The sequence below is a fragment of the Eulemur rufifrons genome, chromosome 7, assembly GCF_041146395.1.
Source record: "Eulemur rufifrons isolate Redbay chromosome 7, OSU_ERuf_1, whole genome shotgun sequence".
NCBI lineage: Eukaryota > Metazoa > Chordata > Mammalia > Primates > Lemuridae > Eulemur > Eulemur rufifrons.
Window position 1 is genome coordinate 119,670,099 of NC_090989.1, and position 14,713 is coordinate 119,684,811.

A 14,713-nucleotide genomic window follows, 5' to 3' on the forward strand; every position below is an offset into this window, starting at 1 on the left:
TCTTTGCATCTGTGTTAATCAGGGATTGGCCTATAGTTTGTTTTGTTTTTCCTTATGCCCTTATCTGATTTTGGCATCAGGGTAGTAATGCTGGCCTCATAGAATGAACTTGGAAATATTCTCTCCTTTTCAATTTTCTGGAACAGTTTGAATAGAATTGACATTAGTTCTTTTTAAATGCTTGGTAGAATTCAACAGTGAAATCATCAGGTCCTGGGCTTTTCATTGATGGGAGACTTTTTATTACAGCTTCAATATTGTTATTGTTATTGATCTCTTCAGGTTTTTTATTTCTTCATGGTTCAGTCTTGGTAGGTTGTATATGTCACGAATTTATTCTTTTCTTTGAGGATTTCCACTTTGTTGGCATATAGTTCATAGTAGTCTCTAATGATCCTTTATATTTCTGTATTAACCAGTGTAATGTCTCCTTTTTCATCCTTTTTTTTGTTTGTTTGTTTTGTTTTATTTTACTTCTTCTCTTAGTCTAGCTAAACTTTTGTTGATTTTGGTGTTTCTTTTCCCCAAAAAGCAACTTTTTGTTTTATTCATTTTTTTTGTTTCAATTTATTTCTGTTCTAATCTTTATTATTTCTTTTCTTCTAATTTTGGGTTTGATTTGTCCTTGCTTTTCTAGTTTCTTGAGGTGCTTCATTATGTTGTTCATTTGAAGTCTTTCTACTTTTATGATGGAGGTGTTTATTGCCCTAAACTTACCTTCCAGAACTACTTTTGCTGTGTTCCATAGGTTTTGGTATGTTCTCTTTCCATTTTCATTTATTTAAAGGAATTTTTTTAATTTCTTTATTGACCCATTAATTGTTCAGGAGTGTATTTTCTAATTTCTATGCATTTTTACAGTTTCCAGTGTCTCTTCTGTTACTGACTTCTAGTTTTATTCCATTGTAGTCAGAAAAGATGCTTGATAAGAGTTTAATTTTTTTTTTTTTTTTTTTTTAGTTTGTCAAGATTTGTTTTGTGACCTGACACATACTCTGTCCTGGAGAATGTTCCATGTACTCCTGAGAAAAATGAATATTCTCTATCTGTTGAATGGAATGTTCTGTAAATGTCTGTTAGGTCCATTTGGTCTAGAGTTCAGTTCAACTTCTGTATTTCTTTGTTGATTTTCTGTCTGGATGATTTGTCCATTGCTGAAGCACAACATTGAAATCCCCTATGATTATTGTATTGCAGTCAATCTCTCCCTTTAGATCTATTAATATTTATTTTATATAATTTGTGTTCTCCAATGTTCATTGCATATGTATTTATTCTTGTTTTATCCTTTTGTTATATGGACCCCTTTATCAGTATGTAATAGCCTTTTTAATCTTCTTTTTTCATTCTTTACTTACCGTCTATTTTATTTGATAATAAACATAGCTAGTTCTGTTCTTTTATGGTTTCTGTTTGCATGGAATATCTTTTTCTATACCTTCACTTTTAGTCTGTGAGTGTTTTTATAGGTGAAGTGAGTTTCTTATACATAGCATATCACTGGGTCTTATTTTCTTTATTCATTAAGCCACTTTATGTCTTTTAATTTGAGAGTTTAATCCATTTACATTCAAGGTTATCATTGATGAGTAAGGATTTTACTATTGCCATTTTGTTACTTGTTCCTGGTCGTTTTGTAGATCCTTGCTTTACTTTTGCCTCTCTTACTGTCTTCTATTTGGTTAAATGGTTTTCTGCAGTAATATGTATTTTAAACCCATAACAACTTAACTTTGATTATAAAGTTTCATAAATAAATTCTATACTTTAATACCACTCCCCTCCCTGACATTTTGACTTTTTGATGTTTCAATTTTCATTTTTTATTTTGCCTATCTCTTAACTGTTTTTTTAATAGTTTTGTCTTTTAGTTATCATTAAGATATAAATAATTTACTTACCACGTTCAGAGTATTATTCTGAATTTGTCTGTTTTCTTTTACCAGTGAGTTTTATGCCTTCAGCAGTTTTCTTGTTATATGTTGGCATCCTTCTTTTTTCAGACTGAAGAACTCCCCTTTTGGCATTTCTTGTAAGACAAGTCTGGTGTTGATGAATTGGTTCAACTTTTGTCTGTCTGAGAAGGTCCTTATCTCTCCCTCATGTTTGAAGCTTTACTGAGTACAGTACTCTTGGTTGGTAGGGAGTATCTTTTTTCCTTTGGCACTTTGAATAGCATCCCCACCCTCTTCCTGGCCTGTAGAGTTTCTGCTGAGGAATCCACCAAAAGCTGTATTGTAGCTCTATTGAATATGATATGTTTCTTTTTTGATGCTACTTTGAGTATTATTTTTTTGTCTTTGATTTTTGCCAATTTGATTATGATGTGCCTTGGGGAATTCCTCTGGGTTAAATTTGTTTGGTGATTTCTGAGTTTCCCATACCTGGATGCTGTTATCTTTCTCCAGATTTAGGAAATTTTCAGCCCTTACTTTTTAAATATACTTTCTAGGCCTTTTTCTCTCTCATCTGTTTCAGGAATCCCAATTATGTGGAGGTTATTTCACTTGATGTCCCATAAATTTCATAGGCTTTCTTTACTCTTTTTATTCTTTTTACTCTGCTGACTGTATAATTTCATATGTTCTGTCTTTGAGCTCAACAATTCCTTCCTCTATTTGATGAAGTATGCTATTCTAATGAGTTTTCTAATTAGTTTTTCACTTTAATTATTCCTTATTTCTACGATTTCTATTGGTTTTTAAAAATTATTTCTATTTCTTTGTCAGATTTCTTATTTTGTTTCTGTATTGTTTTCCAAATTTCATTTAGCTTTCTGTTTGTATTTTTTTTGTGATTCTCTGAAATTCTATAAGAAGATTATTCTGAATTCTCTGTCAGACATTTCATAGATCTTAAATTCTTCTAGATCTATTGCTGGAATTTTGTTGGTTTATTAATATCATATTTCCCTAAGTTTTCACAATCTTTGCATCCTTAAATTGATGCCTGTGTGTTTGAGGAGACAGTCACCTTTCCACTTTTTACAGGTGTTCTTTCGGGTTATTCAACCTTTACATCTTAATATTTGAACTTAAACGCTGGCCAGTTGTTGTTTCCTGATCTGGGGAGGACTTATAGTGAACACCGGAACGTAAACACTTTTCTGGAACTAAATCACTGCCCTTCCATTGTTTCTCAGCCTGGGGAAGACTTATAGTGAGTACTAGAGTGTAAACACTGCCTTGGAAGTATATTGCTTCCCTGCCATTGTTTCCTAGTCTGGGAAGATTTAAACAGGCACTGGAACATAATCCTTACCTTTTAGTGGTTCACAGGCCATGGGAAAGCTCCATGTAATCACTTGGGCTTTGTGGAAAATCCAGGTAAGGATTCAATCCTTCCATCAGATTATGCTCCTTGTAGTGCTTTGTCACCAGCAAATGTCTTCAACATGGTATCGCCAATTCACACCAGGTAGTTCAGGCCTCCTGGCACTCTCAGTGGTTCCTGTGGGACAGAACCAGAGTGGGTTTCTTGTGAAGATTCCCAGACTAGTGGAAAAAGCGAATGTCCACCTGTAATTCTGTCCTTTCATGTTGGGAATCATAGTTCTAGGGAAATTTTCTGTGAGTGGCATTATGCTGGCTTGGGATGGGGGCGGGGATGATGTAGTGTGAAATGACTGTTTTTCCTACTAGTCATGGCTCCTCTTCATTCTGTGAGCCCAGGGGATTCTCTGCTTCTCCTCTGTATTTTGGTGTATTTAGGGTGGTATTCTTATCTTTGAATAGTTCCTAGTTGTATTTTTGTTGGGGGAGTGATGCTGGGGGATCTCCTATTCTGCAATCTTGCTGATGTCACTTTGCTAAAAATATTTTAATTGGAATATTTTATATAAAAATTTAGAAGGATAAGCCTCTATTTTTTTTAATTTCTTTGTGAAAATGAAGCCAATTATTTTGCGAATGAAAGCTGCACTCCATAAGCGGATTTAAGGCCCCTGTGTTGGAAAAAATTTACATTTTGATGACTTCTGATTTTTTAATGACCTTTTTTAGTATTCTTCCACCATTTAATGTAGTGATCTTTTAAAATCTTAACAAATAAGCAATACAGTATCCCCAGGAGTTCTATTATTAGCTTTTATAGATACATGCATGTGCACATGTGCACACACATAGTGTCATGTAGTCTAGTTGTAAACTATATACAATCTTAACCAATCATCCATAAAAATACGACCTATCTGTAATGAATATTTTAATATGTCATCTAAAAGTTCCACATTTTACTATTCAAAATTTAAGCTATATCCTCAATACCTCATATTTATATGCACTAAATGCAGTTATTTAAATTGGTATATGTCAGTTATCAAGATTCCTCATAATTTCCTTTTGCCTCTCCTACAAAAGTCTCCTACAAGACAAACCTTCTCTTAAACCAGTGTGGATAGTTGTATAGATATAGCTGCGAGATAAGTTCTGTAGTTTTCCCATATGCCTTCCTCCCCCGTAGCAAAACTCAACTTCTCTGTAGTTATTTTCTACTCGAGATTGGTTTGTTTTTATATCACATGAAATTATTCTCATGCTATTTAGTTATTCAGCCTTTCATTTGAGAGGCCTACTCACTTCCATATATAAACTAGCACATGTTATATATCCATCCCCATTTTCTCATTTTTCTTTATAACACTTAAGATAGTATGTATTTATCTGCTGTTTATCTTCATCCACTAGAGTGAGAGCTCCATGAGATCAGGGCTTTTGTTCACTGCTATATCCTTTTTACCTAGAGCAGTGCCTGGAAATAAGGTACCTTTATCAGTCTTTAAGTTTTGTTGGAATAAATCTACTTAACAAATTAAAAATTTCAAGTCATATTTTAGAAGTTTTGTCACTAAATTATATTTTTATAAATATGTTAATGCCATTTTACTGAAAACTTTTGGATTAGTGATTACTGCTTCTAGATAATAGGGTATAAATAGGAAAGAATGTAAGAGGTAATCATTAAAAGTATGAATTTTTATAATTATTGCTGGAACATTTGGTTAAATGCTATAATTACGTGACTATAAAATCAACATTTAAGAAAGTAGAACTCTATTTAAAATTACATACTCTGGGATCATCATATAGGACAACAGCAGTGCTTATTTTTCATAAATATTTGAACATTGATTATACATCAGTAAACAAGTTTACTGTTACTTTTTATATATAGTTGAACAATTTTATATATAGTTAAACATTATGGATCAAACCATTTTCTGACCGATAATGACATCAGTTACATATTTGTATTGAAATAGATGAGTATAATCTGATCTTTGATATTCTTTTTTTTTTTAAACACTGAAATGATTTCTGTAGTGAAGGAAATGACTGAAGTTCATATCTATGTAAATTTGTAATGCTCTTGTTCTGTTATTTATTTCCAGGCTATTTAGCAGACATGACCCACAAGCAGAAGAAGCATTAGCAAAGAGGAGGGGTAGGAACAGTCCAAATGGGAACCTCATTAGGATGCTGGTTCTTTTCTTTCTTGAAAGTGAGGTAAAAAAAAGTTTAACATAACTCTTTATTTTTTGGTATTATATTGCATATTAAATAAAATTGTCATGTAATTCATTGTAATTGGTTTTTTCCCAAATCAAATTAAAACAACCCTATTTCTTATAAAGTTGTCTCCATGAAGTTGCTTGATTATGAAATCAGTATTCTACCTTTTGTGGGAAGAAGTTCTAAACATATATGTAGGTGTGGATTTACCTTGGATGTAGACTAGCTATTATTAAACTTTTTAGTATTGGTATTGTAGTATTGAATACCTCCTTTTTTTTTTTAAAGAGGGTCTCGCTTTGTCACCTAGGCTGGAATGCAGTGGCACGAAAACAGCTCATTGCAACCTCAAACTACTGGGCTTAAGAGATCCTTCTGCCTCAGCTTCCTGAGTAGCTCTAGGCACACACCTCCATGCCTGGCTAATTGTTATTATTTGTAGAGACGGAGTCTCACTATGTTGTACAGGCTAGTCTTGAACTCCTAGCCTCAAGGGATCATTCCACCCTGCTCTTCCACAGCACTGGGATTACAGGCATGAGCCACTATGCTCAGCTCAGAATATGTTTTTGTATCATTGCTTTTTGTTTTTCTTGAATCTGTGCCTATAACTTTTAAATTATATTATTTAAACAGTTTGTGAAAATTGTCAAGCTGTTAAAACCATTAGTTCTATCTTGGTTGAAAATTATTTAATAGGGAGAAAATAGGAATTCAAGTGTATTTATTGATAGTTGTACAAGCCTCATAGCAATATTTCCATGTGCTCTAATCAGTTATTATTTAAGCAGATCTGTAATTAACACTCATAATATATTATCAGGATCTGTTTTCACAAGTGAACTTTGGTCTACCCACAAAATGCTCTTTGATATTTTCATATGTATTTTGTACTACTGCCATGTCATTGGGGGAATGGTAAATTAAACCTAAAGAGCCCCTAAATAAATAAACTAGTTGGTTTAGAAAGGACTGAGAATAGAGTTGCAAAAGAAATAAAGAAAATCTAGAAATCTAAGACTCTTAATTTTATTTGTGAAAAAATATTTTTGTAAGAATGTTAGGGAAAAAGAAAAATATAAAAGATACTATGAATGCTCAAGTTTAAGCATATTAGAGGAACTCTGTAGGAATAAGGAAGAGAGATGCAAATAGGACCATCTATGTGAAAATTAAAATTGGAGAAGAACTGAATCAATGGAATGAGGGAACCCCTTTAGTGTATTTATGTATCTGATAGAGAGGTTAGCAGGCAGAGAAAACTTGAGATAAAATGTTAGGAGTAAACTTGAAGCCAGTTAAAGATGAATCAGAATATACCTAGAAAATTGTATTTAAAGTCACCAGGAAAATTAGTTTGTTGTCTTCATATATAAACTTAGAGGAAAGCCTATAAGATAAATTAAACTTAGATCTAGCAGGGTAAAATCCATGTAGATGTAATATTATATATAGTTTTAATTTATATATAACTTACAGATAAATTTTAAATCCATTTTTCCATAGTGACTCTTTATCCATTAAAAAGTTACCCTTTTTGTTCATCTAATTTCTGAAGATGAATGCTTACATGTACCTCATTTTCAAACTGTTTTTTGTTGTTATTTTATATTTTTTGAGACAAGGTCTTGTTCTGTTGCCCAGGCTAGAGTGCAGTGGTGTCATCACAGCTCACTGTAACCTCAAACCCCTGGGCTCAAGCAATCCTTCTGCCTCAGTCTCCCAAGTAGCTGGGATTACAGGTGCATGCCACCATGCCTGGCTGATTCTTTTTTTTTTTAATTTTTTGTAGAGTCGAGATCTCACCATGTTGCTCAGGCTATTCTTGAACTCCTAGCCTCACATGATCCTCCCACCTCAGCCTCCCAAAGTGTTGGGATTACAGACATGAGCCACTGTGCCTGGCCTCACACTGTTTTTATGAAATTATGACACCAAAAACTATTTTTAGAAAATACCGTTTTCTTTCATTTTTAGGGTTCTGGTTTCTTTTTAATTTGGGGGATTTTTTTTTCTCAGTTACCTTTTTGTTGATATGTAATAGATGTACATATTTTGGGGGTGTATGTGGTAATTTAATACATTCATATAATTTGTGAAGATCAAATCAGTTTAATTGAGATTATTCATCATCTTAAATATTTATCTTTTCTTTATGCTGGAAATATTCTCTTCTAGCTCTTTTGAAATATGTAATAGATTATTGTAAGCTACTGACACCCTACCAGTATGTCAAACACTAGGTCTTATTTCTTCTATCAACTTCTATATTTGTACCCATTAATCAAGGCCTTCCTTCATAGTTTCACCTTTCACTACTAACAGAAGTTCCTTGGTATAAAGTGTCTGAAAGATGATTGTGACCTTTTACCCCTACTATGTTAAAATTTTTTTCTTTTTTCTTAAAACATGGATTTACCTGGAATTTATGTAAAAATTTGAGACCAGCAAGTTCTAGGCCTATCACAAATACCCTAATACAGAAGGACTATCATAAATATTATGTAAAGCCAGTTCCTGACTGACCATGTTATTCTGATTATTGTTGTTAATAATGGTGAATTTAAGGCGCCTGGCTAGATCAGTCGGTAGAGCATGAGACTCTTAATAATGGTGAATTTAAAACTTTTATCAGAAAATGGGGCAATGCATTGTCTTGCCCTCTGATTTACGCTTTGAGTTTGAAACAACTGGTTATTGGTGTTAACAGAATACATTCCACTGTGCCACCACCTTACAGTCAGAAAGATGAGTAAATTGTCAAAGGTTAGCATCTGCATTAAGAATATTTGCTACCACAAACAAATTTCTGCTAAACTGTCTGATAGGAACAGTGACAACATGCCAGAGCAACATTTTAATATGCTTTGGTTTATGTAGAAAAGTCAACCTTAAGAATGCTGATGCTAATGGAATTAAACTGCTTTAAATTCTCGAATTACACTGTCAACTCCTCTACTGAAAACCTCAGGCTAAATTAGTGAAGATGGAGGAGATATTACAAGTTCACATAAACAATGAGGGATTTGTGGAAGCTGTAAAGTAATTGGGAAAAGACTGACTACGAATTCCATTTGCTCGAAGTAACCCATAGTCACATGAGGCAAAAATACAAAATCTTTTTTTTTTTTTAACTGAGATTTTCTTTTAGAGCTCTTAAATACGCCTAAGATCCGGGCAATAGAGGCTGGTGAAGGAATAACCTATAAGTAGTAATTAAGTGGTTGTCCTTTAGTTAAGCCTATTCATCACTTTAGAACTGCTGGTCCAGGCATTTGGGATGTGGACAATGGGTCTAAGAAGCAAAGTAGTGATTGCCCCAGATAATTTATGACCACCAGGAGGGACAGGAAATTTTTCATTCAAAAGGCAAATTGTATCCTATACAATAGAGAGAAAGCCTGCCTGATTATAGAGGCCCCGTTTCCACTTTCCCATACAACCAAGGGAGCCAGGACCTTGCAACCAGATTCAAGGAAGGGATTCTGGCTAATAGTATTCTTGTGTCAAGGCTCATATATGAACTGGCAACCAAGAATCACTAAAACTTTTAATTTATACCCTCAAATAGAAGAGGAGACTTTTATGAAAGAGGAAGAGAGTCCTTAGAAGTTAAAAACTTGATTTCTAAAATTTAATTAGGGAAAATCAATAAATGGCCTGAATAGACACAACCAAGGATTAGCTATAGACTGAACCAAAGGATTTTTCCAGAAAACAGTGCAAGAGAAGAAAGAAATGAAAACTGAGAGAGAAATTGAGAGACGGGGAGTACAGATTAAGAAATTTTATTGTATTATCTAACAAGAGGTCTGTAAAGAAAACAGAAAGAGTAAAGAGGAGGAACTATCAAAGGACATGTAGTTGGAAAGATAACTACCCATGAATTCTATATGTCGAGTATTACTTTAGGATGTTTTCTAGCACAATGAAAAATGGATACAATAAAAGGAAAACAAGGACTATGAGAAACAATGGTGAGCAAATAAATCCAAAAAAAATTTACAGCTAAGCCTAAAAAATAGGACTTTGAAGTTTAAGGCAAATACCTAATTATTCTTAAAATGTAGGAGTATAATGTTCAAATTAGAGGAAAAGAAATAAATAAATGTGCTAAGGATCTTGGTAATGAAAAAATATAACTTGGATAATAAAACTATGGACAGTAAGGAAAGACAGACAGAATAATCAAGAAAATATTATAAGTAGAGCACAGAAAATAAAATGCCAGGAATATTTCTAGCATCCGTAATACCAATAAATACAAACAGATGAACATGCTTTATTAAAAGGTAGATTGTCATTTGAGATTGAAATAATGAAATGAAAAATAACTATATGCTGTTTATAAACACATTTTCATCAAAATAAGAGGAAGTTTACAAATAAGTTCTGGATAAAGGCTGGATATAACTAACAAATGCTTATAAAAAGATAGCAGGGGGAACAGTATCATAAAAAATAAACCAGAATTGAGGACCAGAAATATTAAGAGGGCCAGAAAGGGAGTATTTTTAATTAATTGAAGGACTTAATCCACCAAATACATATCATAACTGTGAATCATTTTATATATATTTATATAGAGAGAGAGAGAGTACAGAAATACATGTATATACATAGTTAAGCATAAAAGCTTATTGATTCAGCAGGTTATTTTTTTATTGTGGTAAAATACACCAAACAAAATTTATCTTGTTAAGTATATATTTCAGTGGCATTAAGTAAATTCATGTTGCTGTGCAATCATTGCTGCCATCCATCTTCAAAACTTTTTCAAATCTTCCCAAACTGAAACTATATCCATTAGATAATAACTCTTCAATTCAGCATAGGTTTTAATAGCAGCCGTTTGGAAACAATTTTTTTTCTGCCATTTTTCATTTGTGACACCAACTTGTGCACTATTTGTACCTGTCACTGTTGGAATAATGTTATGGATAGTCTAAGAATAATTTCTTAGAATATATGAATTCAGAAAGTTTGAAGATAACTTGCAGCAAACATTTTCCCATGTTCTCCCCCCTCCTTAGTTTTTTTTTTTTTTTTTTAATTCAGGATATTATGGGGATACAAACATTTTGGTTACTGCCCATGTTATTTTAAAGCAAAGATGCTAATCAGTATTATTTACTCTGGCTTTCACAGAATTCATTGGGAGACTTTGTGGTATGTGTGGTTTCCCTGAGGCGTTGCTGGAGCTAGGGTGTGAGATTTGAAATGCAGTAGAAATGAAGTACAGAATTAAGGTCAAAAGAAGCAGAGCATTAAATAGGTCATTAAAATTCACATTGAATTTAATAATAATGATAGAGTTAGGAATGTGGGAGGAAAAACCAACTCAAGTGACAAATGGGCCAGGATAACACTATATAACCAATAGCTCTAGAAAGATGACTTTCATACATTTTGGGTCACTAAATGATGAGAAAAACATTTCTCTTGCAACAAGTACAAGTTCATCTGACAAATAACAGTTATATGAAAGGGTATTTACTCTTTCTATATGCTCTCCACTCTTTTCTGCTCTGCTTCATTTTTGAAGCTTTGGTTTCAATGCAATGAATTAGTTTAACAACCCAAGAATGGGTTGCAATCTGTAGTTTCAAAAACACTTTCTCAAGGATTCTTTACAGCGATCTCCAACCGTTTTGGCACCAGGGACTTGTTTCATGGAAGACAATTTTTCCATCACTGGGGGTGGGGAGGGGAGAGCGGGCGTCTTGGAAGGCGCTGGGGAGAGCAGAGCTCAGGCAGTGATGCAAGCAATGGGGAGCAGCTATAAATACAGATGAAGCTTCTCGCTTACCTCCTGCTGCGCACCCCCCTTCCTAAGTTTCATGGAAGACAATTTTTCCATGGGTGGAGGTTGGGGAGGCAGGGCAGTGGAGCTCTGCAGCCGAGGACCAGGGGTTGGGGACTGCAGCTTTAGCAGGATGTAATGAGACTCAAAGGTGGAAGATCTTTATGCAAGGGTGGAGAAGTTAATTGTCAGTAGCAGAAACTGGAACAATGCCAACACCTTCTCTACTTACCTTCCCTGAAGAGTTTTACTGAGATGATATTCTTCAAGGTTTAATGACTGGCAAGTGGCAGAGAGTTTAGTGTGAAGTATTCGATGAGGAACTTGAGTATGTTTGTTTACTGTGGAAACATGGGTTCCAAAGAAAATTGTCAAGAGAGTAATGACCAACAGAAAATGGGGGTGGGAGGAGGAGTGCATTGAGTCAAATGGAAATGAGAGTAGACTAGAGGAGAGATATGGAGTAACTTACATTTTTCACCTTAACCAAGGTAACAGATGTGAAGCAAGTAAGGCTTTGGTACCAAAGTTTCAAATGGAATTCTGGGAGAAAGTGATTAATCTCCTTTAAAAAGTATATTTAAAAAGAGACAACCAGGATTAATGAAAAATGACCTAAATCCAGTTCATAATTTCAAGAATTCTGCTAACTAGCTACACTCTAGCTAATTGCTAACTACCTATACTCTATTGGGCTGAGAGATCCATAATCTTGCTACTGCAGATGTTTAAAAAATTAATGATTCTACATTCTGTGTCCACATTATTGACAGTGGAATATGAATATTGTTCTCTAAGTGGTTCTTAGAATCCTAGAGACCAAGCCATTTTAATTATGTTTAATTATGAAGAAAATGGTGGTTTATCTCAAAATATTATTATTAGTTTCTGTATTAAATGTCCTTTAGTCACACTTGCTTTGTTATTTTTAGTTACATGAACATGCAGCCTACTTGGTGGACAGTTTGTGGGAGAGCTCTCAAGAACTATTGAAAGATTGGGAATGTATGACAGAGTTGCTGTTAGAAGAACCTGTTCAAGGAGAGGAAGGTATAGTATTCTGATAAGTTGATTCCCATATTGTTGTGTTTCCATTGATTATCATTTCATCCATTATAGGTAACTTTTTTTTTTTTTTTGGAGACAGAGTCTCACTGTGTCGCCCTGGGTAGTGTGCAGTGGCATTATCACAGCTCACCGCAACCTCAAACTCCTAGGCTCAGGCAATCCTACTGCCTCAGCCTCCCAAGTAGTTGGGACTATAGGCAAACGCCACTATGCCCAGCTAATTTTTTCTGGTTTGTGTAGAGACAGGGTCTTGCTCTTGTTCAGGCTGATCTCAAATGCCTGACCTCAAGTGATCCTCTCACCTCAGCCTCCCAGAGTACTAGGATTGCATGTGTGAGCCACCATCCCTGACCTAGATCACTTCTTAAAAACAAATATGCAAGCATGCTGTGTGACTTTTTGCCAAGAGAACAATGTTTCCTATAACAAGTAAGGATATCTCAACAGTTTACAACATCTTTCCATATTAACATTGCTACCATGCCACACAAATTTTTAAAAATCCCTGTAAGTGTAATGGAATAGTCCAAAAAAGTGTTCATGATGCTTGTTTTGAGATACAAAATACTGATATACTTAAGGGAACAAAATGCATCCAGAATGTTTTTACTGTATTTATATGTGAACTTGGAAAAACCTGTGACACAGGATGATTTAATTAGACCACAGCCTTCCACTCTTTAGTAATATTTTCTTTAAAATTAAAATCAGAAGGTCAGAAATAGGGACATTTACCTATCTAAGAAACAGGGGGAAATAACAGCCATATAATTTCTGAAATATGCATTTTTTTGCAGGTTACATAATAGCATGCATAGCAAAATGGATGTGTAAACTTAAGAAGTTGTATTCTAAAAGTTTATGGGAATATTAGCTCCTTAGAATTAGAAATTCTTTTTCCTGTATATGTCTAGGTTTTCAAGCTGGCCCACAATAGTGCTTTAAAGAACTTCTAATTCATTTAATCCATACAGTAATACTAGAAGGCGGGTGATACCTTGATGTAATTGAGACTCATAATAGATTGAATGTGGACTTCAGAATCAAAAGAAATACAGATTCAGATTTTTAACTCTGTCCCTTGTAACTTATGTCTTCAAATTTTCTGATCCTTAGTTTCCTTTTATCTATAACACAGATTATTTTCTTTGTATACCTTATATAGTTGTTGTGAAAAATAAATAAGATAGTGTACTACTGTTTGCCTGTACTCTCTTGTGTGGATAGTGTACTACTGGTTCCTCTTCCCTCTTGTGTGGTTCATTCAACCTTTTGGAATATTGTAAGAAAGGCATCCTCTCAATTCACTCCTCAAACAGGTCACCAGGAGAGTGAGCATCACCCACTGTTCTTTCCAAGTAGTGATGCTAATTGATACTATTAATATTTATTTTGACTTTGACAAAATTCGATGAGAGAAACAACAGGTATACATTATACCTAGATACACTCCTGTAAACTGGCTCAAAATGCCTTAACTCAAAATATTTGCATCGTTATTTATCTGTAATACAAGTCTTTCTCAAACTTTTCCTAGACCTTCTTTCAAGGTGGAGTTTATTATACTGTATTTGGCTCTACCTTAACTATATTTTGGGTTCCCTTCACTTTTGTGATCACATTCTGCATTTTCTTCTATTTTACTTTACATGTTCCTACTAAGTTTATTGACTTTATACATTCTATTTCTAACTAATCTTAATATTTTCCCTGATAAAATCAATTCCTCTTCTAATCATACTGCTGCCTAATCAACACTTGAGTAAAGGGTCCCAAGATAGTATTCATCCATTTTCCTTACCTTACTCATTGCCATAAAATTAACAAATTACCAGAGTAGATTAGAGCTTCTCATTTCTGATTCCAAGCCATTTTTCTGTATGTCACCTCATGCTCTATAAGATTATTTCTAAGGAGAAGGGAGGCAGAGAATATAAATTAAGAAAAGAAGAGCCAAGATGATATGCTTTGGTATTGTTAACTTTTTACTCTCATGTAAATAAGATGTGTAAGTCAATAAACAATAATTACTAACTCTTTCTGTCATCAAGTTGTTTTAGATGGATTTATCTTGTTAAAATAACTATATACTCTTAGGTATTTCATTATGGTTTAAATTCACTTGACATTGGGTTTCTTTGACTTCTAGTCAAGAGGTTGGTTTGGTTTGGCTAGGGTTTGGTTTGTCTGGTTTTAGCTAGAAAAGTGACTTATAAGATGGGAACATTTTTTAAAGTGAATCACAGTTTTAGTTAACCATGATTGAATCTGGGTAGGGCACGGCCTGAGAAATTAGAAATAACATTTGCAGAATTGTATCTAAACTTTTTCA

General features: G+C 33.9%; 1 protein-coding gene across 1 annotated transcript in view; it reads left to right on the plus strand.

Moving 5' to 3' along the window:
- The window catches only part of STAG1 (STAG1 cohesin complex component), a 346,671-nt gene that overhangs the window by 246,251 nt on the left and 85,707 nt on the right, over nucleotides 1-14,713 (plus strand). The window contains exons 14-15 of the mRNA XM_069473208.1: nucleotides 5,390-5,504; nucleotides 12,246-12,363. Of these exons, the coding sequence (XP_069329309.1) occupies nucleotides 5,390-5,504; nucleotides 12,246-12,363 (233 nt within the window). The remainder of the gene's footprint in view (nucleotides 1-5,389; nucleotides 5,505-12,245; nucleotides 12,364-14,713) is intronic.